The 27,105-nt window shown below is 37.8% G+C and overlaps 1 protein-coding gene across 2 annotated transcripts; it reads right to left on the bottom strand.

The window, feature by feature from the left end:
• Positions 1 to 729: 729 nt before the first annotated feature.
• On the bottom strand, positions 730 to 16,912 carry LOC135265080 (LIM/homeobox protein Lhx2). 2 transcript variants are annotated; one of them, XM_064354321.1, is made up of 6 exons: positions 16,043 to 16,912; positions 15,499 to 15,620; positions 13,437 to 13,639; positions 12,373 to 12,749; positions 5,094 to 5,299; positions 730 to 3,918 (listed from the first exon to the last, which is right to left on the bottom strand). In XM_064354321.1, the coding sequence occupies exons 2-6, from the start codon at positions 15,616 to 15,618 to the stop codon at positions 3,628 to 3,630; spliced, it is 1,197 nt and encodes a 398-aa protein (XP_064210391.1). In that variant the 5' UTR covers positions 15,619 to 15,620; positions 16,043 to 16,912; the 3' UTR covers positions 730 to 3,627. The 2 variants fall into 2 exon arrangements, with proteins under 2 accessions (XP_064210391.1, XP_064210390.1); XM_064354320.1 differs by having other exon boundaries at positions 15,499 to 15,661; positions 16,043 to 16,911.
• Between the last annotated feature and the right edge of the window lie 10,193 nt (positions 16,913 to 27,105).

The following is a 27,105-nucleotide window of genomic DNA, read 5'->3' on the forward strand; positions in this document are numbered from 1 at the left end:
CCGGCTAAATAATGCATGTGCAGACATAGATACTTTAGATAGAGTGGGTTCCACCGCACCACACATTCTGAGAAAAGCCACCAGTGCTAGTGTCTGCAAATAGCCAGCAATTGCATCTTTGATTGAACAGTCAGTTATTGCTGTCTTCAGCAGAATTCTTCCACGGTAGCCTCCAAATAAGGAAAAGAAATTAAAACATGGTTATGGATGAGAGTGGACTCCCGTAAGTCTCACCAGTGTTCCTCTTCATTTGCCTGTCCTGACCGAGTGCGCATTGGAGAGCAGCTAAAGTGTGGCCTGGAAACAAAAGGCCTTCTTAGACAGCAAACTAAGTGGAACAAGAGTAATCTCAATGGGTTATTGACCCTCTATAATTAACTCATCAGCCAGACTGACTAAAAGAATAAAGATAAAGGTTCCCATTGTAACTCTTCTGTTTGCACCATGTTCACATTAGTACAATTTGCACTCTTATCCATTTCAATTGGGCCTTCGGATTGTATCATTTATTGCTTCTTTAATGGTTTGCTTTTGTTTCCAGACATCGAGCAAAGACTGTCAGCTCAGTCTGATCTGATAAAGCCATGATGGCGGGAGAAAAGAAAACTGATTGGAAATTTGTGCTTTTGATTGTGTGTGTGTGTGTGAGAAAACTAGCAATGAATGTATATACAGAATAACAGAATGTTTCTTTTGGGTTAATAAACAAGTCCAGGAAGACAGAAAGGATATTATTCATTTTTTATGTTTTTACAGAACTGAAGACTAAAGTACATCAAACAGAGGGGAACTGTACAAGAGTGTGCAGAAAACAACATGAACTAGGTAAAAATTATACAGCATTCCGAACCGGTAGGCTCCGCCCACTCCTGCCTCCGCCAGGGTCTTTGTAGGTCACAATTTCAAGGATGGCAGCCTCTCCCCACATAAGACTCGCTCACCGTCATACGTGCGTGTTCGTCCTTAATGTTCCGTGTCTCTTCTGAGAAAAAAAACCCTGATTTTTTTCATTGCAAAAAATGGAGATCTTTTGAAATCTTCATTTCAGCAGTGTATATGTGTATTTTGGATATTTGCTAACGAAACCCAGAAGATAATATTTGAGCTCCATTAAGGACAAAGTCATTAAAGCCCCCGTTGTCTGCTTCCACACTTTCTAGTCATTTGTTGAAAAGTTGGACATGTGCCAATAAGCTGGAGAGAACAATATATTACACTGACTATAATTCAAAATTTGTTTTAAAATATCAGTGTTAGTTTTCAGTGCATAAATTCAATTTACAACTTCCAAGGCAATGTTATTTTTAAAATGGAGTGTTGATACTCCACAGTAGCAAATTTGCTTCTGGGCTGAGGTAAGACGTGTGTCTCTGTTTGTGCATGCGCGTGCTGTGTGCTTGGATGCTTGCGTGTGTGCATGTGTGTGTGAGTGCGTGCGAGAGAAAGAGAGAGAGAGTGTGTGTATGTGCTGTCATTTTCTGTCCTGCTGTAGACACAGTGAGTGGTGTATACTACCATGCAGCAGTATAATATGATACAACCAATTTCTTTGTCAAATTGTACTTCTACCTTCAAAAAATATATTGACTGCTGTTTATCTTTTTTTTTTGTAAATTGTAAACAGAAAATAGAGCGGATTCCTACTTTTCTGTCATGTCCTGAAGAACGAATGCTAAAAGCACTATCATTTATTCAGGTACTTCCGTCATTGAGGTATCGTTATTGTATATCATTATCATTTGCAGATATATTTTATCAAAGTATCAAGTTTTGACATATGTATAAATTTTAACACAAAAACTGTATTTCATACGCATCTTTTTTCATTTGTTCGTTTTCAGGACAAGAGCAGTGGGCTCACATCCCCACACACATAAACCACTGGCCATAAATCAGGGAGACCACCTTCTCTGCTTCACTTCCTAACGCAGCTAAAGAGATCCTGTCACAATCAAATCTGTTGAGGAGCGTCACAGAGCTCCATCAACAGAATGCTTGGGGCAGGACGGAATTTTGAGATGCGGAGAATGTAGAGCTCGGTGTCTCGACAAATTGTACAGTGAGTCCACAGCCAAACCGGCATGGATCATAGTTTGCAGTGTGAACGTTGCGTCGCAGTTTGGGAGAGGTGTGACTGGATAAAAGCGAGACAGATGTGGCTTACAGGTGAGCTGTGAGTCTGGCTGCGGGATACTGAAGCTCACCTGACAGAATAGTGTTCGGCAGCGAGTTCATCTCTCGCCATAAACATGGGAGAATCAAGAACCCCCAGAGCCGTGGGAACCCCTCAGTGCCAGGTAACAGTGTTGCTGTAGTACTAAGTACGGTCCTAAGTTCGGTCCTGTTGTAAAGACCACAGCACCTGTCACTGTAGTGCCTGCTTCTCTATGCAATGTTATGTCTGTCGCCAGTGCCATCTTTTCACGCAATAACTCTTTAATACCGAGGCAATAATTGCATTACTTTACCTCATTCATTTGTGTATTTTTAATTATGACTGCAGCAATTATTTTCCCAAAATGGAAAAAAAAAATAATGTAAGGGCAGTAAGCCAACTGGATGTGCTTGGCTGAACGCGATTGCCGGAGGTGTTGGAAGTACTGTTAAATCTAATTTTTTCCCATTTATTTTCTGTATAAATAATAGTAATAATCATTTTTCTTCAGCATAATAAATTACAATTTGTTTCCAGCATGAGCACACGTGGACACATACTGTAGCGCATACAGTGTAACAACCCGTTTGTACCCTCTCTGTTTTAAGAGTTTTAGCGGGTGGGGTTGGCGTACCCACAGTATTCGAGCAGTGCAAAGTGCGAGCGTTCACTCGGTGGTAGCCCTGATGGCTCTGGGTGTGTGTGGTGCGGATGCAGAAGCTCGGAGACGTTCGGCAGGATACTTTGATATAGCGTTAGCGCTGTCAGCATGGAGCCCATAAACACACACGCTCCGAGCCCTTCAGCACAGTCCTCCTGTCCCGTGTCTGACACCTAACATACACGTACGGGGCCAAAAGAAAAAAAAAATTGTAAAAGTGGGGGGTGAACTATGTCTGAATATTGTGGGGATTGTTTAGAAACAAAGTGGTATATAAGGCACGTGACAGTCTTGGGATAACTTTGCTATTTTGCTATCTTTAATTAATCTCCAGCTTCCTGTTATGTTCATAGTTATCATCATTTCCATGGTCAGTTCCCTTACAGTGTCCTCTGTACAGTTACATAAAAACGGGGTCGGAATAGAAATCAATATTCAAAACTGAGCAGTCCTCTCTCTTTCAGTCTCTGTCTGTAAACATCGTGGAGACATAACAAAAAACAACAAAAACAAGAGTCTCTTCAGTTCTCCAAAAAACAGCAAAAAATAATAATTATAATAATTATCATAATAATAATAATACACAACACCAACTGCTCCATAAGGCTTGGCTGCCACTCATACAAAGATTCTAAAATAGGCTTGGAATAAAACTAAGGGGAGTCTTGGTCTGGTTTTCGTGTGTTTTCTCCATTTTGGTGTGTAAAAAAAGGGTCATATGTTATTTATGTTTCACATCCGTGTGAGCGGAAAGGAGGAGTGAGGAGGAGAAGGGGGAGCGCGGGGCAGGAGTAGGGGGCGGGAGGCGTCATCAGAAGAGGCTGGTGAGCGTGGTCTGTGGGGGGCTCCTGCACTCGTGGACGTCCAAGCTGCCGGGCACAGAGGTCAGGACGGAGGTCACTGTGGGCATGGTGGGATTGGTCAGGTCTGTGAGGGTGGTCGGGGTGCTGGAGGGGCTCATGGAGGCGTTGGAGATTTCGGAGGCAGGGCCGGAGGGAGTGCCCCCCTGCAGCGTGGACCCATCGGAGACTTTGTCCACGCCGGTGTTCTCCTGACGCAGGAGGTTCCGTCGAAATTTGGCACGAGCGTTCTGGAACCAGACCTGCGGACCAATCCAGCGCAACGTTTCGCCCGAGATTAGCAAAGGCGGTCTCGGGGAACTGACAGTGATTATGCTTCAAACAAAATAATAAACATGAAATATGAAACGCATCAAAGTAAAATGACTTCTTTGTTTTCTGGTTGCTTTAATTAGAGCAGAGGCTTTTTTGTTTGTTTCTGAATTTCTGTTCAGAAACCTTTTTGTTAGTTTTTTTTCCTCAGTCCCCTAGGTAATTTGTTGTCATTTTTGTGCAAATCAGCCATTAGACTATGCATTCCCAATTTTCCATATTAAGCAGCTGATATTCCAAATGGATACAACACATTTTTCTCTCACGTCTCTCTGTTTCTCACTCAGATTTGCATGTTGAAATTAAAATGGCAGGCACAATAACAACAAAGATGAATGCATTTTCTTCAATCTTCTCTTCATTTTGATACAAATTTGAAAAGTCAATATATAGCCAAGCATTAACACAAATAATTGGATTAATGGACAAGTATTAACATGGAATATTTTCTTTTGTTTCTAACTGGCTGATGTTGTGCATAGCTATTTATCATTTCTAAACTGTTCTTGATTGACTGTGCCATATGTAATGATACACACCACATCAAGATTTCCACTATTTCCACAAAGAAAAACAAACAAATGGAGGAAAACAATTGAAAATATATGATTGGTACACCCCTGTGAGTGAGGGTAATGTAAATCTAATATCTGTTTAATTATGATTCAGAACATGGATTCTGGTTTAAAATTCATCATCAGTGTATTTTTTAAGTTAAATCAAAAGTGGCATTTAGTTACAATTAACATTTAAAATGAACATGTTTAAAAACATTGTACAATTTCCTAATTTTAATTTAGCTCTATTAGTCGGGGATCAGTTAAATAAAAATGACAATGTGGCGGGTCCTAAACTTTGAATAATGAATTTAAGAAAGCATTCGGTTTTGAAATCTTGCACAATATCTGTCATCATTTATATGACAGCTAATAACAGATGTTCCGGAACAATGTTAAATAAAATCCTAAACTAGTTTAAGATTATTACTTTAAATGCCAGGAAAAAAAGTGCACTCCAGTTAGATTTAATCAGACTTCAGACCATCAAATGATCAAGAGTGAATACTACTCCGAAAAGCTGAATTATCACCCAGACTGGACCTTACCTGCAGTACTCTTTTAGTGAGGCCTGTCTTCTGGGCCAGCTGCTTCAGGTCCTTGGCATCGGGGTTGTGGTTGATAGCAAAGTACGACTTCATGGTTCTCAGCTGGTGGTGCTTGAAGGAGGTTCTCATGCGCTTAGTCTTCTGACTGGAGCTGTACTGAGAGTCCCGGTCCAGGTGATCCCCGTCGTTCTCATTACAGCTCAAAGCTAGAGGGTAGCACATGCACCCACCCACACACGCACACACACACACACACACGCACAGACACACACACACACACGCACAGACACACACGAAGCAGGTGTACATTAGGCCTCTGGTGCAGTCACTCATCTGTCAACTGAGAGTGCCACTCAAACAAAAAAAAAACGTCAGAGCAAGACCACCATGTGTGACCTGCTGGTCAGATCTCTTACACGTCAGTGCAGAGAAACATGCAAAAAAATGTATTTGATTTCAATCGTTTTTTCATGGTATGTTAATTCCTCCCACGTTCAGACATTAAATCAAGTCTGTATGTTACGCAACCTGGTAATGTACTGGATCGCAGAAACAACAGATTATGAAAAAGAATTTGTCTTGCAGGGTTTTTTTAAGGGCCAGAGTTAGAAAATTGTTTCAGTGTAACTCGGCAACTGCCAAAGAGGGGAAATGGTCCTGAATTGCAGGAGCAGATGAAATGGTGTTGCTGCCTGAATTTGCAAATTATTTGCAAGATTCGGTCATTATGAGGGTTAACATTAGGTGACTCATAACTAACCTTCTGGAACACATGCATTCCCAGTTACTAATGGTGGATGAGCAATAGACACAGATATGGTTATTAATTCTTCACCTGGCATTAAACCATGTTATGATCATGCAACACTGGCATACAAGTAAACTTTTTGAACGTTTTGGAATATTCATGTTGGGAAATGTCTTCATCATGACAAAACTGTCAACAACTCAAACTTCTCTGCTTCAAGCAAGCCGAGTGCAAACATTTCTGCTGGTACCGTTTTGAAACGTACGCCATGTTGTGTTTTAACAAAAGGCAATTGCTTAAATGGATTTCACAGTGGTATTTTTGGATACACACTTGTCTTTGATTCTTCAATATGAAATCAAAGTATATTTTTTGTAGGGAAAAACTTTTTTTCTGGGAGTACTGCATACAGTTTCTTTAAATTAAGTAATTTTTTAAAAAACAACCAATGATATGTCCTTTATCATTGAACAGTATACGGTATATGAGAATGTAATTTCAGTTAGACGCCATTTTCTTATTATAATGATGGAAAATCTGTTGAAGAACTTTGTTAAATTGAATTTACATATAAATAGCACCCCATTAAAACTAGTACACATGAACTGTTAATGGCCAATACACTTCCAGTTAAAGGTACTAAATAGACAGATGGCAATGAGGTTTTTGAGAGCAGTGCTTGCACAGTATTGGTGTCTCTTAACATTGCACACTGAGGCTTTGTGTTATATAAAATTTCCAGGTGCAAGACTGGCGAAATTATCATGGGATACAGAATTGCAGAAAAAGCTTTATTTATGTTTAGGTAATCAGTTGTTCATATGATAACATGTACAAAATACATGTAGCATAAAAAGCACATGTAATTGCAAAACAGGTCTTCCTGTTTTTCTTTTGTGTTTTTTTGGAAGTGCAGACGAAGCAGCCATGTTGTAGGCTACTGGGTAAAAAAGGTCCCTGCATAGCAATTAAAGACAAGGAACAATGCACCTTTGCCCTAAGCCTGGATTTGCATGACCTCAGAGTCAGTTGCTTGCTGGCTGTCTCGGCTGCATTTATCAACAAGTGCTGGAGGCAGGTCCACAAAAGGTTAAACTGCAATTACCATGGAAGATTGGAAACCAAATGGTTTTGGTTCTGGCATCATTAACAAAACATATAATATAACATATAATATTAGCATCAGCAAAGCATAAAGTTAAATGAGTAAATAAATTAAATTAAATCAAAATCTTATTCCTGAACTCATATTATTTTCTACTAAATAACGTGATGCACCGTTCATTTGCATTTAGAGTTTGCTTGTAATATACAACCAATGATTAAGGTTCTTGGCAAACAGAGAATTACCTTTCAACCAGTTTTCAACTGTTATGGTCAGAGTTTAGGCTTTAAATGAGCTAATACAGGAACGGAAATAATATTTTCTCCATGGATTCTGAAATATGAGGTTTACAGCAATTTGGAGAAACTGCAAGACACACACTGACACATTCTTTCCTGACTACAGTTTCTTGGCAGGATTTTAAGTGTTGCTAGATGCATAACAGTTCTGAAATAATGTTTTCTGTGACAACCACAAATATTTTTGATTCAAAATCCACAGTGCAACACTTTCAATAATTATCCTTTAATGCTATCAACACTAGCATGCATAACAAATGTTTCTCTATTGCCAGGGAGTAGCCGTCAGTAGACCAAAGCCATTACATTTTCCAAGAGCATATCTGGTTTTATAACGTCGAATTCTTATTTTTGTTATTAATATTTCCATATATTTTTAGTTAGCATAGACCTATCTGGATTCAGGGCGACGGGCGCAATACATTGCAAAGCTGATCTGAGGATTGGAGCTGCCTGAGGTATAATTATTCTCTTTCATTACAAATGTCCACTGAAGTGTTTTGTCCAGCTTTATACGTATATTTTCGTATACTTTGATTTAAAACATTCACACAAACCGCAATGCATGGTTGATTATCGATTGACATAACAATGCCTGAACCAAAGACGGTCTGATTAAGAAATAGCAAATGTTGCTGCGGGGAAAAGCTGTTTATTACAATGTAATTGAAACCTGTTAGCCAGACACATGCCCTCCAGAGGGCAGCAAAGTTCCAAAGCACGATTAATATTTCTACTTATTTCCTTGTTCAATAAAGTGTTCGGGGGAGGGGGTGCACTAAATCAGTGGTTCTAAGCCTCCGTTACTGCTACTTAAAGACTTAAAGCGAAAATGAAAAGACAGACTTGTTAATTACTAAAGTCATTTTCAGTGACTGCAGCAGCATGACAAATAATGGCGCGTACATCTATGATCTATTCACTTAAGCAGTAGCATAAAAGTTGCATTACTGTTAAATTTGTTCAAATCCTTTCCTTACAGTCCTGCCTCCTTAGTGTAGCTATGTCTTTAAAATAATTTTAATATAATGCTGCAATTCTAAAAAGCCTTAAATGTCGCATCATTGATGCCAGCACATTTAAATGTCCATTTGTATCTTTTTAAATTATTCATATAAATAATAGATGCGCTGAAAAAAATGTAAAGCCAGAAGGGGTCGGTAATCTCCAAAGCCGGTGTCAGTCATGTGATTCAACACGGGACCGCGAAATTATCCATAAATACAAGCAGAAAGAGAGAGGACTGGAATCAAACTGTGGCGTAATTATAGCCTGAGTAAATTATTGATTGAATGTTTAACACCAAACATGGGTGCAGTGCTACTTAAGTGACACACTTCTCTGCTTATTTCAGAGGTGGAAAGTAACACGTGATTGAGAGTGGGATAAATAATCTGCATTGTAAAAGGGAATGTGTTGGCTGTGGCAATCATTTTGTCAGGACAACATTTTCGATAAAATGGGGCTCATCAGTTTTTACCTATTGTTGAGCGAATAGAGCTTCAATTTTTTTAAATGACCGTGTTTATCCACAGAAATTACCAAACAAAGTAATAAATAACATTGTACTAGTAATTAAAATGCCAATGTCAATATTTCATGCATGGGATCATTTTAGCTCAATCAAACTCGGATATCATTGGGAATGAGCACTGTGGTTATTAACATTTGGTTCCAGTTGGAGATTGACATGAACATTTTGTTCTTCGAATAAAGAATTCCATTCGCTGTTTTGAATTTAGGGTAAATTAAAAGATACATAAAAATTTCTTGGAAGGACACACGCTGTTTCTTAAATCGCCAGCGTTTAGCTCATGGGCTTGGTGATGCTCCTGTTGATGGTCTTCTATATTTTTCAAATTTCCTTTAATGATACTGGAGAGTTTGATATTTTAAATGAATGGAAAACAGTAGCGTGATACTGAAAGTCTTAATACAGCAGTACTCGAAAATTTAAGTTCGAGGTAGTTCAAGGTCCAAATTCTAGCCTACACCTACCATTTGAGACTTCTGACAGATTATTTTCCATTTTTGTATATGTTCATGAAATATAAAGAGACCATGGAATCTTTATATTATTATTATTATTACTATTATTATTATTATTATTATTATTATTATTATTATTATTATTATTATATTATTGTTGTAGCTGCTGCTCTGTACTACGGCTGTCATTTCTATTAGTATTGCTATTGAAGTTCTAATGATAATAAAACTTAGTTTTATATGGCAGCTTTTCGAGGTTGCAGGTTCTGTTTGCCGTTTTTACTCACATACCTTATTCAGAGACGCTTCTGAATTCGGAGACATGTCGTACTTAGCACGAAGTAAAAGTTTCTTTGCCATTAGTACACGAGTGGAGCAATGCATCGCGTCATTTGTGAAAGGATATAATAGGCCATTCCTAACCATTGGAGGTTTTCTCTCTAGATCTCACATGGGAGTATTTTATTCAGGATTTCTTACAGGTGCGTCTGTTCAACAAGCTTTCCGACATTGATTTACTGACCTAAAAACCCATCAAACTACAATTCAACAAGTGAGTGTGGTGGGAGAAATTTTGATCACAGGAGTTCTCTCTTTCTCTCTCTTTTTAAAATCTTTTTGAAGTTCCGCCTTCCATCTAAGCCATTTTCCACTTGTCAGCCTCTATAGTCGTCTAAAATCCCCAAGCTCGCCCCTTTGCGCACTCTGGGGTCTGTTCAACTGGGAAGGGGCCAAATTGGGCTTAAACAACGGAGGATGAAGGGGCCGGGGCATTTCCATTGGAGAATGCCACTGAGTATCGACTTCTACCTACTCTTAGAAACCCACACACGCACACATATGTGCCACAAACCATTCAAAGCACCAATAGGTTTGGGATTAGGACGTTAAACTCTTGAAAACATATAACCGCCGTTTTATGGTTTCCGAAATTATCAGTTGTGTGGAATGCTTACCTTGAGGAAAGTACCATAAGTGTGAATACGAATATGAATATGATTCATATAATTACATACACACCTATAGTGTGTGCATGTGTGTGTTTGTGTGATCATTATTCCACTATTTTGGTGCTGAATTCATATTTTATTCGTTATTTCATGCATTTAATAATTATTATTCATATTTTAATATTTAACGTAATATCACATCTTTGTTGCAAATTAGTGGACGAGAGAACAGCTTTGTGTATACTTCAATTAATTAATCAAGATCAAATGATAAGGCCACCAGCCTTATATACTTCTTTTGTATGTTACCTTGAAGCATACAAAAGCATTTGAGTGCATTTGAGATTGGATGGAATTATTTGTAATGTATGTAGCTTGACAGTAAAATTTTTTGCATGTTTGTTGCCTTTGATAAAGGAACATTTGAATTAATAAATAACAAATTGTTTTGTTAAAATAGAAAAAAACGTGTGGAAAGTAAGAAAGGCTCACAAAAGTTAAATTCCCATTGTAAAATATAAATAAGAACTTAAAAATAAGCTTACGTATAAGTAAGATATACGTTGAACTACTACTACTACTACTAGTACTATACTACGACTAATAATAATAATAATAATAATAATTCCAAGTTTTGGTCTCCTTGGAAAAAAACAAAGTGATAATATATAATGACCTTAATATGACAGTAATCTTTCGCTGAACAGGAATACTTCACAGGAGAAACTTCCATTTTAAAAATGAAAAGTTGGACACGTACAAAATCACATATACTTATACTTGCAGCTCAATCTCCAATGCCTAAATTGCACGGATTTCGTTTGCACGCCCACTGGCAGATTAAAATATACATATATATTTCCAGTGGCCTCACTAATTAAGGAAATACAACTACTCCAGTAAATTGTAAACTATTGTAACTATTCTAATAACGATGTTTTCAGTAAGCTATAAAAAGTTTGAAGATTATTCAGTTCGCCACTTTACCGTACAAACATTTGTCGTATAAGTGTTAATGTTTTATTCATTTATATTGAATTATCAACATTACAATGCCAACAAGGCCCATCGTGAAATATATAAGACTTTATGAAACATTGTCTCAAAGAAATCCGTGTGCACCGTAATTTAACAGAAAGGGGGAAAATAACATGCAGGAAACAAACATATATATATATATATATATATATCTATATATATAGTCTATGCATGTATGTGTATACGCAGCAGCAATAGCGTTACACATCAGTGATAGCAAAGGTTCATTAATGAATGGCATATTTTTTTACTGATCCCCCACCCTGGATAGGCACAGTTGCTAAACTCCTCCCACTTCATTAAATATGTTGAGATAATACGTTAATTATTTGACCAAGCTGGGTGTGTGCATTTACACAAACGGGCTACATCTCAAAATGTAAAAACGGATGTAGGTTATGCCTGGATGTCTGTGCTATTATTCTGAAGTTTGTTTATTACTCTACACAATAAACCTCGACAATTAATGTATCAGCAATATGCATTTTCCCATGGCGTAGTAGGCCTATTTGATTTTAGTAATTTAACTTGTAACTGGCAGAATATTCTGCAACACTAACGATTATCAACGGTTTGTGTGCGTGTGTGCGTGGGGGGGGGGGTTAAGGAATTGAACCTTTCCAGCCTTTATAGGATTTAATCGTAACTCGCCTTCTGAATAATGCGAACAACATATGATTAAAGTCATTTCCAAAATGTGCATTATACAAAACTCAACCAACCAACTACCGCCTCAAATTTGTGTTTGAATGTCAGACAGAAACTGAGGAAAACAAATCTGCCTTAAAATAAATTTTTAAAAAATAAAGAAATAGAACGCACGACAAAAACGATTTTAAACAGGCTATTCTACCAAGCATCTGGGAGAAAAAATGGTTTTGGTATTTAGTTCCGACAACTTGTAATGTATGTTTTTCTGCTAGATCTGAGTTTATTAAGCTTCTATTAGTTTTAGGTCTTAGGCCGCTAACCTCGGACGTGGGCGTTTTAGCGCGCCTGCGTCACAGGTGGTTTGTCTCGCATATAACAAGACACAGAGTGACAGGATACCTTGCATATTATTTGCATTTCCCTGCCGAATATGGATGCGAAGTACTGCAACAAACTACATGCCCATATCCAATACGACAAGGTGGACAGCTCATCCTACCTGCATTATAAGCCGCCAGGTCTGCTCCAGGTCCAGGACTTTTTCGTTTCCTCGGCCGTCCCTTCTGCACAGTGCCAACGCCATTATAGTAGGACAGTCCAAGTGAGTTAGCTGTGCCTAGTCCCCCGCCTTTGTTTGAAGCTACATCCGCATGATTAAAATGTGCTTGATATTCCCCCTGTATGAGTGTTTCAAAGTGGAGTCGGCAGTACACCAAGCTGTCCTTCATGCCAAAGTGATCCCCGGTAGTCAGCATTTTGTTGCAGGTCGTACAGGTGAAACAGTTCAAGTGGTACACTAAATCCCTCGCGCGCATCACCATCTCTGACGCCGAAATCCCGAGATGGCACCTGGCACATCTCTGTACGGAAAATCTCCTGTGTGGAAGAACAATATATCAGGCATTGGCAAGAATTCCCGTTCAGTACCGATGAAGGGTCGGTGCCTATTAATTATATTTAGGGTAATTAGAATTGGAATTAACTTAAATGCACATGGCCACCCATGAGTTACAATTACGTTGAATGAAGAAGGCTAAGAAACATTATTGGTGGAACTGAAAAGGTGTCAAAAATAATGTGGCCGAGGTATAATGTAATATAAAAGCGATAGGAGACGAATCTCAACCTGAAGTAAACTTTTTATCCTTGGTGACATAACCAACCTTTGATCAAGAACAATATTTATTTGTGTTTGCCTTATCAACTGAAATTATTACTAGAAAATGCATGTTGTTGATTACTTAGACCAAATGAAATTATATCACATAATAAGCACACCCTTATGTCCTGAAAAATAATTTCCAATCTTGCAGATCTAATGTAAATATTATATGTCCGTTATCGCCATGTAAACATGGTTTAAGCTGAATTGAAGGACCGCGATCAGAGATATTCCAAATTATCTTGGTGATATTACTACTCTGAATGGATCTAATTCTATACAGATAAACTGAGGGATGGTTATTAAAAAATGACAATTATTTCCCAATGCACTTTCATTTTAGTCGAATAAGTAGCCTAATTCAAGTGCTCCTGGAGCCATAGCGATCATAAGAGCGTTACCTGTAGTAGTCTTCCTTGCAATAAATGCTGCCGTCTTTACTGAAGCAGGTGAGCTCGGACTCCAGGTTGAGCTTGCATTCACAACATTTCAAACAGCGCATGTGCCACTGTTTGTCCACGGCAAGCAGGTAGTAACGGTCGGAGATCTTTCCACCGCAACCCGCACATAGAGCCACGCGGTCGCTACTGATGGAGGGCATGTTCTGCGAAAGCAACACAGCGGACACTAGTGATTTTCACTTCGCCCAGGGCCACAACAATACTAACACAAGTGATTACGCTACTGGGCCATGGCTATATGGAGAATGCGTTCCATTGATAAAATGCATGGGTGCAATCTAAACTAGTCGGTCTCCTGATACTTTTTGACAATGTCAAAGTAATAAATGTGAGGTCCGTGTTTCTCAGGTTCTTGTGGTTCTGAACAAATGTCAAAATATTTGATGTATGTAACTTTATATTAATTAAATAATTTCATATTTTTTCTTGTGTAATTATATACCATTTAAGGGAAAACAATAGGCTACTTGTATTCTTGCTTCTCAGATTTTCAATGGGGTGGCATAGTTCACTGGCACGAATTCTATAGGAAACAATTTCGGTATGAAATCAGAAGTAATGATGCTATTTGTCAAGTGGTAATTAAACATCCAAAGCGTACGCGAATTGCACTGAATCATGTCATTTGTTTTTCTCTTGATATTTAGCAAATCTTAAACTGTCGCCTTATACATGCGGAATTCACACACATAAAGAAAAACAAGTGTTCATAAAACCAATGGCTAGTGCGTTTAAATGCAGAATAGGTAAGCTTGACTGTTCCTTTAAAATCCAGAACCTGGAACGCTATGCACTGCACGAGTCATATTAGTACCGAAATTATACAAATTAAGCGTAACACACAAAAGCCAGTGCAATCCTTCCTTGCATCATACAAAAAATCAAGAATATTTAACCATAAAGACGAGCGGATGATAATAGCATTTGGCCAGCATTGAAACTATCAAAAGAAAGTAAACACTGTTGGCCACAGTGGTTAGACAAACACAATAAACTGCCAAATTATTGCAGAGGAGCGCAAACATATGTAAGAACTTCGTAAAGGTCAGGTTAAATAATACCTATTAAACGATAAAACCACCTCACACTCAGCATCCTCAATTACAAAGTGAACCTACAGAAAGACGTGTGAGGAAGGCCCAAGTATTAATAAACAATGTTCACAATTTCGAAACTGTTCTATTTTTTCTATTGATTGTATTCGTTCACTTTTTCATAAAAAATATGACATTAAAACGTACTGAATTTTTGAGGAACAACTGAAATACATGCATTTTTTTTCTTTCAGGATGTATAGCCAATGTTAGGAAACGGTGATATTGTATGTCAAAAACGAATTTAGAGAATTCGAAGCCTTTAAATAGACGATTAAAATGAATTTGTAGATAAGGTCGCCCACGGTATTCTGAAAATATATATATGATTTATAAATAGTAAACAATACCCTTTGAGTAATCAAATGTGTATATTTGGATTAAAACATTGAATAAACCGAAAATAAGAATTATAGAATAGGGTAGGCCTACACACACACACACACACACACACACACACACACACACACATATATATATATATATATATAGGCTATTTTAAGTTTGAACTGTAGGCTACATGAAGACCTGAAGGATCCGCATATTTAATTGAACCACATATTTAATAGCTCAATAATTGCAAAAACTAAATGTAATACGCAGGTCATTTTGATTTCGTGTTTACACTGGATGCTTATTTTTATTTGTATACTGTCAAAATGGTCGAATGATGAGTTAGCTTAATTTTAAAATATTATTTTTCAGTATAGCAGGTAACATTGACATTGTGCTTTTTTCCTTAGCCTGAGTGAATAGGCTACAGCAAAGTGGTCCTTTACGGATCCTTCCACTGAATACTCGTAGCCATTTTCTTAATACGTAGCTTCTCTGACAGATCTAGTAAAACTGGACCGTGTAGAGAACTCCGTAGCTCGCGCCTGCAGCGGGCGTGCCTCTTCCTAGCCTACCGTTTCGGTTTCCCCCATATCTATGGCCGAGCTGATCCCCGCTGAATCGCTCTTTCCTCTCCGGTCCATTTCGTCCATGACACCATGCATCTCGCCTCCGGGGAGGCCGTGGAAAAGCATCGCTGCGGCGGAAGGGAGGAAATTACACGTGTTTTCCTCAGATCTGCAACCCAAAACTTCCATAAGACGCACACCAAGCCCGCACATTGGCAGTCAATTTCCAACACCTTCTGCAGCAAAACAAAATTCCAGGCCATAAATAAGATTAAACAAAATTTTAACAAAAAATAAAGTAATTAAACGGAGAGCCGTGTGTTCCCACAACTTACGAAATCCGTCAATTACAAATCACAATAGAACCACTACAATACATTCTAAAAACCCACTTAAGTTACTTGACGCAATTATATCCCTTATTTGGTGCTACATACTGTTTGTTAGGCAACAATCTCTCTGCATAGGGTTCTCCTTGTTAATGTAAAATAATATAGCCTACACAAAAATTAAGGGCAAGAATTCCAAGGGAGACCAATAATAAACATACCAGCAATCGAAGACCCAGCTTCAGAAGTCAGTTACGGATTCTTCCAATATCTTCCCGAGTAACCGAGGACTACCACATTTTGCGAAACATTCGGGGAGCAATATCTTTCTTCCGTTCTATCTTTATTTCTTATTTTCTTTATAAAATAACTTTTTTTAAATAGAAAAGAGTCAAGGAATACTGTAACTGCTCACAACTGGAGAAATACAGCATTGTATAACCGGATCACCAGAAACACTCCAAAACAACAGGAAGGAAAAACAATGATAAAACAAAGTCTTATAGGCATGTAGTCGACCGGAGCATCTCCTTGTTTCTGCCGCTTCTTTGCTGCCAATCTATCGTTGCAAGAAGGCAAACGCAATACTAAACTGAATGCAAAAGCGTAGTTTGGTGATGCTTTTGCGAGAAAGCGTTTATTACTAATCTTTTAGAAGAAAGACAAGAATCGACCGTTGCTTTTAAAAAAATCAGTATCAGATGCTGGTTGTCGGGTTCGGACTCTTAAAGGAGCTGTTGTTTTCTTCGGAAGTTTTTTCTCGTGCCAGTAGAGCTGTGTGTGAGTAATTGAGGAGGAGGAGTTGGCTATACATTCAGTTTGTATAATCCCCGTCAAGACTCCAGCAGCAGCCTGCCGGCCCTATTCCGATTCCACGGTCTCTGGACGTGTGATACACTCCGCGCCTTTTCTACGGGGACCCTTACGTCACGCCCCCTCAACTTGCTTATTGGCTACCCAACGTCATGAAATTCTTATTATACCACCGCGCGGAGCGGCTGCTAGTCAAAAACAGAAGTTGGACTTCAAGATCGTTGTCTCGTGGCGTTGGTTGGTTGGGGTTATTTTCCTCTTCTTGTCTTCCTGGTGTGAAATCTGATTGGACTGCAATTATTATTATTATTATTATTATTATTATTATTATTATTATTATTATTATTATTATTATTATGTCGGGCTGCTGTCGATGATGTGCGGTTATTTTAAGGAGACGATTGGTATTTAACTCAACGAGATTTGTTGAGGTATGATTGGAAGTGCACGCGTGTGTATGGCAAGAATTATTTTTGAAAATGTTACGTGAAGAGCGTGTGTGTGCGTGTGTGTGCATAGGCTATGTGTGTGTGTGTGTGTGTGAGAGAGAGAGAGAGAGAGAGAGAGAGTTTGGAGGAATACTGTAGTTCTCTAAGGAGTTTTGAGGTTAGGCTAAGCATTTGGCTGAGGAGGTGGGGTATTCCTGTGCAAAGGAAGTGGTGCAAGTATTTCAACCAATCCAGCTGGTCCTCTGAAGGCGAGAGAGAGCAGGGGTGGGATGTGCAGGCTGCTCCATACAAGCTCTGTTTTTAACTTATTAAAATCAAATAAATGGGATTCAACCGTAAGTTACTGTAAACATTACATTGTTGTTGCTGTTTTTGTTATTATTACTATTATTACTATTATTATTATTATTATTATTATTATTATATAATAATAATAATAATAATAATAATAATAATTGTATTCTTTACTACTTATAATATAATATAATAATAATAATAATAATAATAATAATAATAATAATAATAATAATAATATCCTTTGATAATTTAAAGAATAGTCTTTAGGTTAATTTTAAGTATTCCTTTCATTTCAAAATAGTAGGTGGAAAAACTTCTGTATATCATACGTAGTGACGTCAATAATACTTCAGTTTCTAATACTTTCATTCAAATATTTTGCGCATTTAAAATGTTTATTGAAGTGTTTAATATGGGCTATAAAATAAATATTCTTCTACAAACAATATAGCAATAATAACTTAATATAAATCAAATCCATTCTGAGCCATTCCATATACGGCATCTGTCCTCAAAAGAAAACAGAAGTAATTACATGATAGTACAAAAATGAAAAACGATATATTTTCTCGTTGATGTGTTATTGAATGCTATAAATATATTCAAAAAACAAACAATGGTTCAAATCGTATCCACAAAGAATGTGGCAGGTGAACAAATCACTGGTCTTCAGTTTCCTTATCCACCTTTTGGCAACGTCACCGTCTCTGGAACCATCTGTTTCCTACCAGACAGGCGGGTTCGCCTCACAATGCAGAACCAGCTCCGGCTCAACACCCGTGACTAAACACCAACAAAAGAACACAACGCCTCTCGTGTCAGGGGATTCGGGCCCGCGTCGCTGCCGCGCTGACACCAGCAGCACTCAGGCTGTACGAAGTACCTTGAGATTAATCCGTGTAATTAACACCTATTGAGCGTAACATTGCACACTTTTCTTCTACATGTTTATCTCTCTCTGTCAAACTACATGTCTGGCTAAAATGGTGGGGGAGGGGTTGAAGAGTGAAGTAATTCTAAAAAACAAAATATTGTGCTGTCTCTGTACATTTGAGTCGGCGCTTTACATTACAAATTATTCTGAAAGTAAAATCTAAATAAGGATGACTCTGGCCGGAACCACGGGAAGGCACACCAGTCTATCTCCATATCATGATCGTTGCCGTAAGGTCATAAACGAACAGGCTACCTACCTACTGTACGAATCTGAGATTCAACCCATTGACTTTCTTTATGTTGTTCATTCGGCGTACGCAGGTTGACATCCACTTCTAAGAAGTTAAATTTGATATATTAAAGTTTGGATTAACTTTTGCAAGACTGTCGCTACACTTCAAAATGTTTATTTCATGCACTGATTCGTTAATGAAAGTCGTGATATTTCTGAACTCGTATTCCAGGAAAACTATTAAGGCTCAGTAACAAAAACAAAAAAAAAAAAAACTTGCTGACTTCAATCCCAAGGGAATGATACGGGGTTCTCGCATTATCAATCTATCCTCTATAGATCAGTAAAGGCTCTGAAATTAGGTTATCTCTAATGTCACGTGTCCGGTTGTCTAATGTCAAAACGAAAGAGAGACTTAATTACAATTAAAAATGAATTAATTTCTAAGTCATCTTCGGCCATATTTTCGGATTTCACTAAATTCATCTGAGTATATATCTGTCTTTGATGCAGCATATACATGAAACTCGCGCTCACGAGCGCCCGTACACACACACACACACACACATCAAGCGAGACATCTGTTTTTCTGAAAGTGATTCTTAATGTGGATTATAGTGTCTTGTAAGACAACTTGTACTGAATAAAGCAGGCTGGGCTGAGACCGAGCTAAATCGTGTAAGCGCATCCGCTTCGGGCTCCTGGATTCTCTGAGGTCGTCGTGTCTTCGCATTGATTGTCATCACACAATTAATCAGCTTTATTTGTGCAAACATGGTTTCAGTACTTTTACTCCATACTTTCTGACTACAATCCCGTTTTCAGTTTAAATCGCCTGGCTCATAAGCACATTCACTTCCGGAGTTTATATAGTCTAATACTAATTACTCATTTGAAGAAATTTTTTTTAAATGTTATTTTTCTCTTCAGAATTCCAAGTGAGTGTTGTAGACCCCCATTGATTTAGATTGCTAATATTGATTGTTACATCAGCATTAGAATGTTCAATAAGAACATGATAATCACAAACATGTGATGTTTTACATTAAAGGGTTCATTAATTTAGACCAATTTAGATTAAGGCCCTGGGTACTGTTCTTCTGCTGTACATATTGGGTAAAACCTCATTTTTAATTTTGTTAAAAACTTTTTAAAACACACAAAAAATTAAACAAATTAAATCTGAACTTTTTGGTGTAGGCATACTTTTAACAAATTCGTTGTTGAAAAGAAACGCTTTGCTCAGACGGATTTTTTTTAAACCAAGGCTATACTTACGCAACGGGAAGGGTAAACAGGAGTTTTACACATTCAATAATTTCCCCCTAAAATCGTTCAAAATGATTCTTAAATTTTCATGGTGTAGCCTATTTATATGAATGTGTCTTTTATTCAACCATATCCCGCTTACTTTGCAATTCAAATAATTGGTATCCCCAAGGAGTCCTCCACATGGTTACAGTTGCTGCAAAGATAAGTTTATAGTCTATTTATTCTTGATACCGCAAATAATTTTTAAAATAATACATAGCCTAGCGTATTTTTAAAACAGCCAGTTGCTCAAAATTACGCTAGGCTAAATTGTATTTATCTCTTTCTGTATTTATTAGTTGGTCTTGCTGTTGGACTGCAGGTTCTCACATTTAAGTTACAGTGTTTACTTAAACAAAATAACAAAACTGGGTAGGTCAACTTCAACGCAGCCTTAAATTAAACCGTGCCTCAGAAGTGGCCTATATTCTCAGTAGATAAACGTGTGCCCACTTTAAGCAGATGGTTATACAGACAAAATCATTCTTGATGTATACTGACTGAGTAATTTTGACTATTTAGGCAGCTCTCTTTGATTTAGAAATATTCTGGCAGCTTGTTTTGTTTGGATTGATATGTCACGCAAAATTGCAGACCTTCATAGCCTGTAAATGATCTGACACTATAAAGGGCCATCTTTTATTCCTGACTCAACCCACGGATTCCCTCTTACTGCAAAGCTGACCTACAACCCGCCACGATAATGAAATGGAAGCGATAATAATTGATGTTAATTTCACATAATTATTATTTTTTGTAATTGTAGAAGTAGCAGGCGTGGAGGTAGCCTACACGATTTTGCCGAAGGCGCACGCTGCATTTTCTCACTATTTGTGGATTGTTATGCACACCTCTGCATACTGCTATTTAGAAATTCGATCATCCTCCAATTTTTTAAATCGAGCCATACTGTATGGACCTTTTTTTCGTTCATATAGCTATATTGTAGGCTATAGCCGTGTATTCATGTTTTCTGAAATGACATTAGGCCTCCATGGTACTACTTCTTCTGATCTCCTGTCCGGGATGGTGCAGCTCTTTTCCTTGTTTACCAGCCGTAGCGCTTAAAACAGCCTTAATTAGCTCTCTCATCTCAATTGGAAGTGGGGTATTAACTCCGCGACTACTTGCAATCAGCCGCCACAAGCTTTTCCCTTGGAGAGAAATACAGGCGAAAAGAGCCTAGTTTATTATTTGTAAAGAGTTGCCCTTTTGTAATATTACAGACAGATATTCTAAATGTATTTTGTATCATTTTTGTATCGTGACTTTGTGTGTATGTACCTATGAAATGCCCCAACTGATTTAAACGTATAAGGTGGGCCATAAAGCAAACTCAACTTAATGTCAACCCTTCCCAACTGATTTATGTTTTAATCTGACTTCTAGCACAGTGTCTGTCTAATGGGCCTTCACTGCCTCTTCCTGAAAGATTCGGCCATGAAAGTACAAATCATCATACCGTTCAAGCATTTACATTTTGCCGAAATGAACATCGTTCGGTTAAAGCATAAATATTGAAAAAAAATTTATGTTGAGAATATGTGATGATCAAGTCCATTAAATTGGAATAGGCTAATCTACACATTTGCCAAAACACACCGCGTCCCCATAAATGGATAAAACATAGGCTATGGCGCTGTACATGACAAGTGACCAGGTTTCGTTTGGATGGATTTTCTTGAATTAGATTTGTCCACAGCCTGGGTAATGGGGCTTACCATGTGTAAATCTGCATCATGTGACTTCTGCAGTCAAACTGGCTCAGTGTGCATGACTACAATGTATCGATTTAGTCGAGGGTGGAAGCTTACCATATAACTTTGACTCAAAAACGAAATGAATGCAGTAACATTTGACGCGTTCACATTTCAAATGAAAATGGCTGAAAATAATAGGGGAAACTGCAAATTGCAGTCTATAGCTCATTGGCTTCTTAAATAGCTTCATTGCCATTATTATGATACCTATTACTACAGACAATATCTCGCTCTATCTAGATTAGAGTTCAGTTTAATCGAAACACATATCTGAACACTGTTAAAATGTTAATCTGCAAGGGCTGCACTTGGAAGTGTTAATAAGAACTTGTCAAAAAAACGCCTTGTGATTAGGATTAGTTCAGTTGTCCCCATATTCATCATATACCCTACACCTTTTATTCAGTAAGTATCAGATGGCACTGTATCTTACAGCAGTGTTATTTTTCCCAATGACTACTTACTGTAATAGCTTTGATTAAAAAAAGGCAGTAGGTGTGCAAGCAAGAAGAAAAGTATCATCACGTCTAGACTTAACTGTTTTATCCATATCATTTCCACAGCATGTGTTTGTATGAAGGAATCTGAGTGACATGAATATAACATGGATGTCAAAGAATCTACCTGAAGAAGATGTGCCAACAGGAACACTGTCATGTTCCAGTTGTCAATCTAGGATTGATATTTATCTTAATTTTTCGTGCATGTGATTTTGTAGGAATGCGATGCACGTTCTTGATTAAGTGCGTAGACCAGGGCTGTTGGAGTGCTATAATTCATTTTTACCACTCACAAAAACTGGTGCTAAACAGTGGGCAAGATAAGGTAAATATCGATGCCACCCTGTTGGCAGAAAGCGAACATAGACACCGATTCAAGTGAAGTGATTGTGTTTATTAATAGTTTGGCGCTTAAACAGACTATGAGTGAATTAATGCAAATTGTAACTTTCACAGATGATGTCAAGGCAATGCTATTTTTTTCAACAGCATTTGCTGGATTGCACTTTTTACTGTGGCCACTCTTAGTCATTAGGTTTTGATTATGAAAGAGGAGCTGTCAGAAGTACCATGAGGATTCCCTGCAGTTGCATGTTCCCCTGACTTACAAATACCCCCAAAGACCGTATAACCTTTATGGGGGAGTCCATGATAGTGACAATCGTGTTTAGGGCAATAATCTTTATTTTTCAGGCAATGCAGTGCATTGTTGTAAATACAATGCTGTGGAGTTTGTTGTTTTATTTATTTTATTTGTATTATACATGACATTGTTGCACAAGAACTGTTTTGCAATGTCAGTGATAGCAACAGTTTATTGTATGTTAACATACATTTTCAGTATGGTTTTATGCACACATAAGTCACCACCATTAACTCGTACCCTGTGCCCTGAGTACCTTCTGAATTTCAAAGTGTCCCATTGGTTTACATAACATCTGTTTCATCTTTATGTAAAGTAATTACCAAGAACAACTACAACAGCAACGTCAACAATGAGAGAACAACATTTTCCTGTTATGTATGTCCTGCATATGGATGAGGGTAGAGACAGAACTGTGATGCCCAGATGTAGGAGTATTCACCAGGAACCATGTATCAGGTGCTAGTCATTCTTGGTGTACATCATACCCAGGTACTGAAGACAAGGGATGGTGGAGGAGCCATTGGTGAAAGCACCATCCCAATGTACCAAGGATCCCTAACAGTGACCTCCACAATGCACTAAATTGAATGACATGGCAGACAATGCTTGTGGGGGCATTGCTGTACAGGCTTTCGCCAGCACCCATAGACGTTGGTGGCCTCTCGCTGCTCATGAACCAGCACTCATAGATTCCTTCAAGGGCAATGTGTCAGGTAAATAAGCCCTAGTCTGTGCCCACAAATGTCTCCTCGCCCTCAGCTATTCTTCAGTTGACTGATTTGTTTACCTTTTGCCAGTGACTTTTGTGACATTCTGACTTCAACGATGAATTGTCAATGGCAAAGTAATTTTATTCTGTCAAAAGATACAATTTTTAAGCTCGTGGTACCGCTTTTGCAGTCATGTTCATAGAGGTACTGGTATCCAATTGCGTTGAGGAACATGATTTATGTAATTAACATTTGCATATGTAAATGCTCAGTTGCCTTAAACATTAGTGAATATTTTTTTCTAGTTAAAGATTTTAAAATTCTTATTTTGGAACGATGGAAATACAATTTTATTGGCAAAAACCATCAACCACATATTTCCTGCAAACCGAAAAAGATAAACCGTTTGAAACGTTCCATTTCACACGTGTGGATTTCCAATTGTGCAGCGTCCTTTGCTAATGGGATTGTTCCATAAATTAAATTTTGTAGTAACGATTGCTAACAAATTTAATTACTGGACTTATTCTGCGCTCGAAAAACATAAAACTTCATTATACCGTTATTTCAACTTTTAAAATACGTTTCTTATATTATTTGATTGTTTTATTAGTATGCCTATGGTTAGTACAGATAAAGAATGCATAATACATTTATTTATTTTGTACAGCCCAAAGAAACGCGACGTTTTAGAGAAAAGGAAAAAGAGTATCGGTCATAATTCATTAGTTATGCTATTATCTCTGGTGGGACACACTGTGAGAACGTTGGCAAGAGACAACAACAGAAACGCATTACAGTCAAATAGATGTTAACTTATCCGCTGCACCACTGTCAATCCCTTTGATATTATATCTTGTTCTAATTAAAATACCTATCTCCTTTTCATCGGCATATCTCCCGCTGTAATACTAGAGGAGTCTGCCAGTTGTCGGTTTGGCAAAAATACTAAAGTGCGGGAACAAAAGCGACCTTTGTACAATTAGCATCAATTGGATAGTCAATCAGACTGAGGAGAGAAACTGAACGGAACCCACAGTGGAGTCAAAAATATAAAAGGAGACTCCAGCCGCGCTACGGATTAACCGAGTTAGAGGATTTCAATGCTTTTGTATTGGAAAGACCCCTGGTCCCGGGGTGAGTGCTCAGATCGACTACAAAATGGTTATTAACTTATATTAGCCGGACTATATCCACCATAGGCTATTAACTAACGCGCATATGTACACATACATGTAAAACAGTTTAACAAAAATACATAATAAATTACATAGTTACCATTTGAATTAAATAAGTTCCCCAGTAATAATAATAATAATAATAATAATAATAATAACAACAACAACAACAACAACAATAATAATAATAATAATAATAATAATAATAATAATAATAATAAACATCCATGGCAAAAAAAAAACCATTGGTTCATATTAAAGTTTTAAATCACAAATGTGGGAAGCCATAATAATCTCCCAAATCCTTATGCAAATGAAATCCTGTGTAATACCCTTAATTGAATACATGCATATTTATCATCTACATCTTCTGTCTGGAATAATGTTGGCTTATACATTAAACATCGCGGTGTCGGGCATGTCTGCAGGCGTGTATGAAATATGATATTGCGAGGCTCAGCCAAGCAGAAATTAATCACTGGTGCTAAATCTTCACACCCAAAATACATTCTCAGTTGTCTCTAAATAAAACAGCACCTGTGGATAAATGACTCCTTACCTGGTCTGTCGTTATTACTTCCCAATCGTAAACATGAATTTCTTCTCTTGATTGCTGGGATTTTTAAAACATTTTTTAATCATATGCATGTTTCACTTGTTTTTTTTATTTATTATTCTGGATGTGTGTTTAATGCGTCTCATATCGACCGGGTTGTTTCATCCGTTCTTTGCCTCTAAAACAATGATTGTGCTTTTAAACGCCTGCTCTGATCCTCCTTCTCGGCGCTAGTCAGAGTCAATAACGATATTTCAGCGGTTAATACAGTCTGTACTTAAGCACCGGGAAACCACATTCGTTTTGTCTGGTGTGTTAGAATCTCCCTCAGTGACAATTCTATCAACCCATGATCAAACCGCGAATGCTCCACACATTTCTCCTCGCCAAGATAGGGAGATCATGCGACGCACGTACGGTACCCCACTGCTGCTCCTCGCAATTCACTCAGAACCAACTCCCGATGTACAATTCCGGAGAGTCGATCGTTTAACAGTGATCTAAGCAGGGGAAAAAAGATAAATGAACCGCGTGGTTGATCGTATTTCCAATGTGAACGGAATACCTAAACATGAGTATTATAGTTAACAAACAATTGTCGACTGTCTTTGTATGTCTAATACGGTAGTATTAGTAGTACAGTACGCATATAAAGTCTATTATGTGGCGAACTCGACCCTTTTCATTAAACTGATGTAGGCTAGCCTGTATGTGGGTCTAATGTTAGTTGTAGCTATGTTTGTATAGGCTACACGGGTAGAGGATACATCATGTGGCTACATAATTATCCACTTAAAATCCTCTCCTTCCCACATTTAAACTTCATGCGTCGCTGTAATTCACGAAGTTCCATGAATTACGCAAAATGTATTTACATTTAGGATACTGCGTTTATAAGACCACAATATCTTGCAGCACAAGTCAATAATGAGACTTAATGGCTGGGCAAGCACATTTTTGGGATCAAAAAATCTAGAGTTACACAAAAAAAGCGTGGAAGTGTTATATTTCTGGAGCTTATTTTGAAACCTGTACTCCAGCACAGGGTTCATGGTTCATCCTTTGGGGTGTATTATCTTGGTGTTCATTTATTAGGCGTATATGAGCCAGTTTCAACTCCAAACCGGTGTTCATTACACACCTTACGATGTGCTACACCCAGTGAACTTCCGGTGGTCTTCGTGTCGCGGGGCAAGTTAAAGTGAAAAATTGCCTGACCAATTAGCTTATTTATAACGTCAGACATACATTTATATCAAATGTACACTTTGAGTGTTCAAGGCGACGTTTGCGATCGAACAGTTAGCTTAAACTTTGGTCTCGCATTTTCTCCTCCAGGACTGGCGTAACATTTAACCCTGTATTGCTCAGTAACCTTGGTTTTCTTACATAGGAGAGAGTCCCTATAAATGTAACAGTTTTTGGATTTTTCTTAGCATTATGAAATTCTACTTCAAACAACTTTGACCTGTCGGTAATTATTAGTCGTTTCAATTACGTTCTGAACTTAATCGAGTCGGGTACAATTTGAACCATACATGCAGTCGAATGTTACATTCATACGACTTAGATGGTATAATTGTAACAGAGATGTGGTATAATTGTAACAATAAATGAAAACGCCCAGTAATGCACACATGGAGTTTTTTTCTGCACATAGTAGTGTTAATCAAGCAAATACATTTTCAATGGTGACGTGGGACCAACTAAATCCGCAGATTATGAAGAATGGGGCTTTATTCATGAAAAAAGAAGTGTAAACATTGAGAACAAGCAACTTCCTAACTTATTTTGAAAGTGAGTTGTGATAACGTCCAAATCGACGAAGAAAACTGATTTTGTTTGTTTCTTAACACCAGGTAAGATTTTACGAAGCAACCAGCATACCATACAGAC

The sequence above is a fragment of the Anguilla rostrata genome, chromosome 10 (genome assembly GCF_018555375.3).
Source record: "Anguilla rostrata isolate EN2019 chromosome 10, ASM1855537v3, whole genome shotgun sequence".
In the NCBI taxonomy this organism is placed as follows: Eukaryota; Metazoa; Chordata; class Actinopteri; order Anguilliformes; family Anguillidae; genus Anguilla; species Anguilla rostrata.

Excerpts from the sequence above, each read along its gene's own strand:
- LOC135265080 (XM_064354321.1), bottom strand. The coding sequence starts at position 15,618 with ATGCTTTTCCACGGCCTCCCCGGAGGCGAGATGCATGGTGTCATGGAC. Across the intron at positions 12,750-13,436 it reads TGCAAGGAAGACTACTACAG|GAGATTTTCCGTACAGAGAT; the intron begins GTAACGCTCTTA and ends TCTTCCACACAG. Across the intron at positions 5,300-12,372 it reads CCTGGCGGCTTATAATGCAG|CTTTGAGCTGTAATGAGAAC; the intron begins GTAGGATGAGCT and ends GCTACCCTCTAG.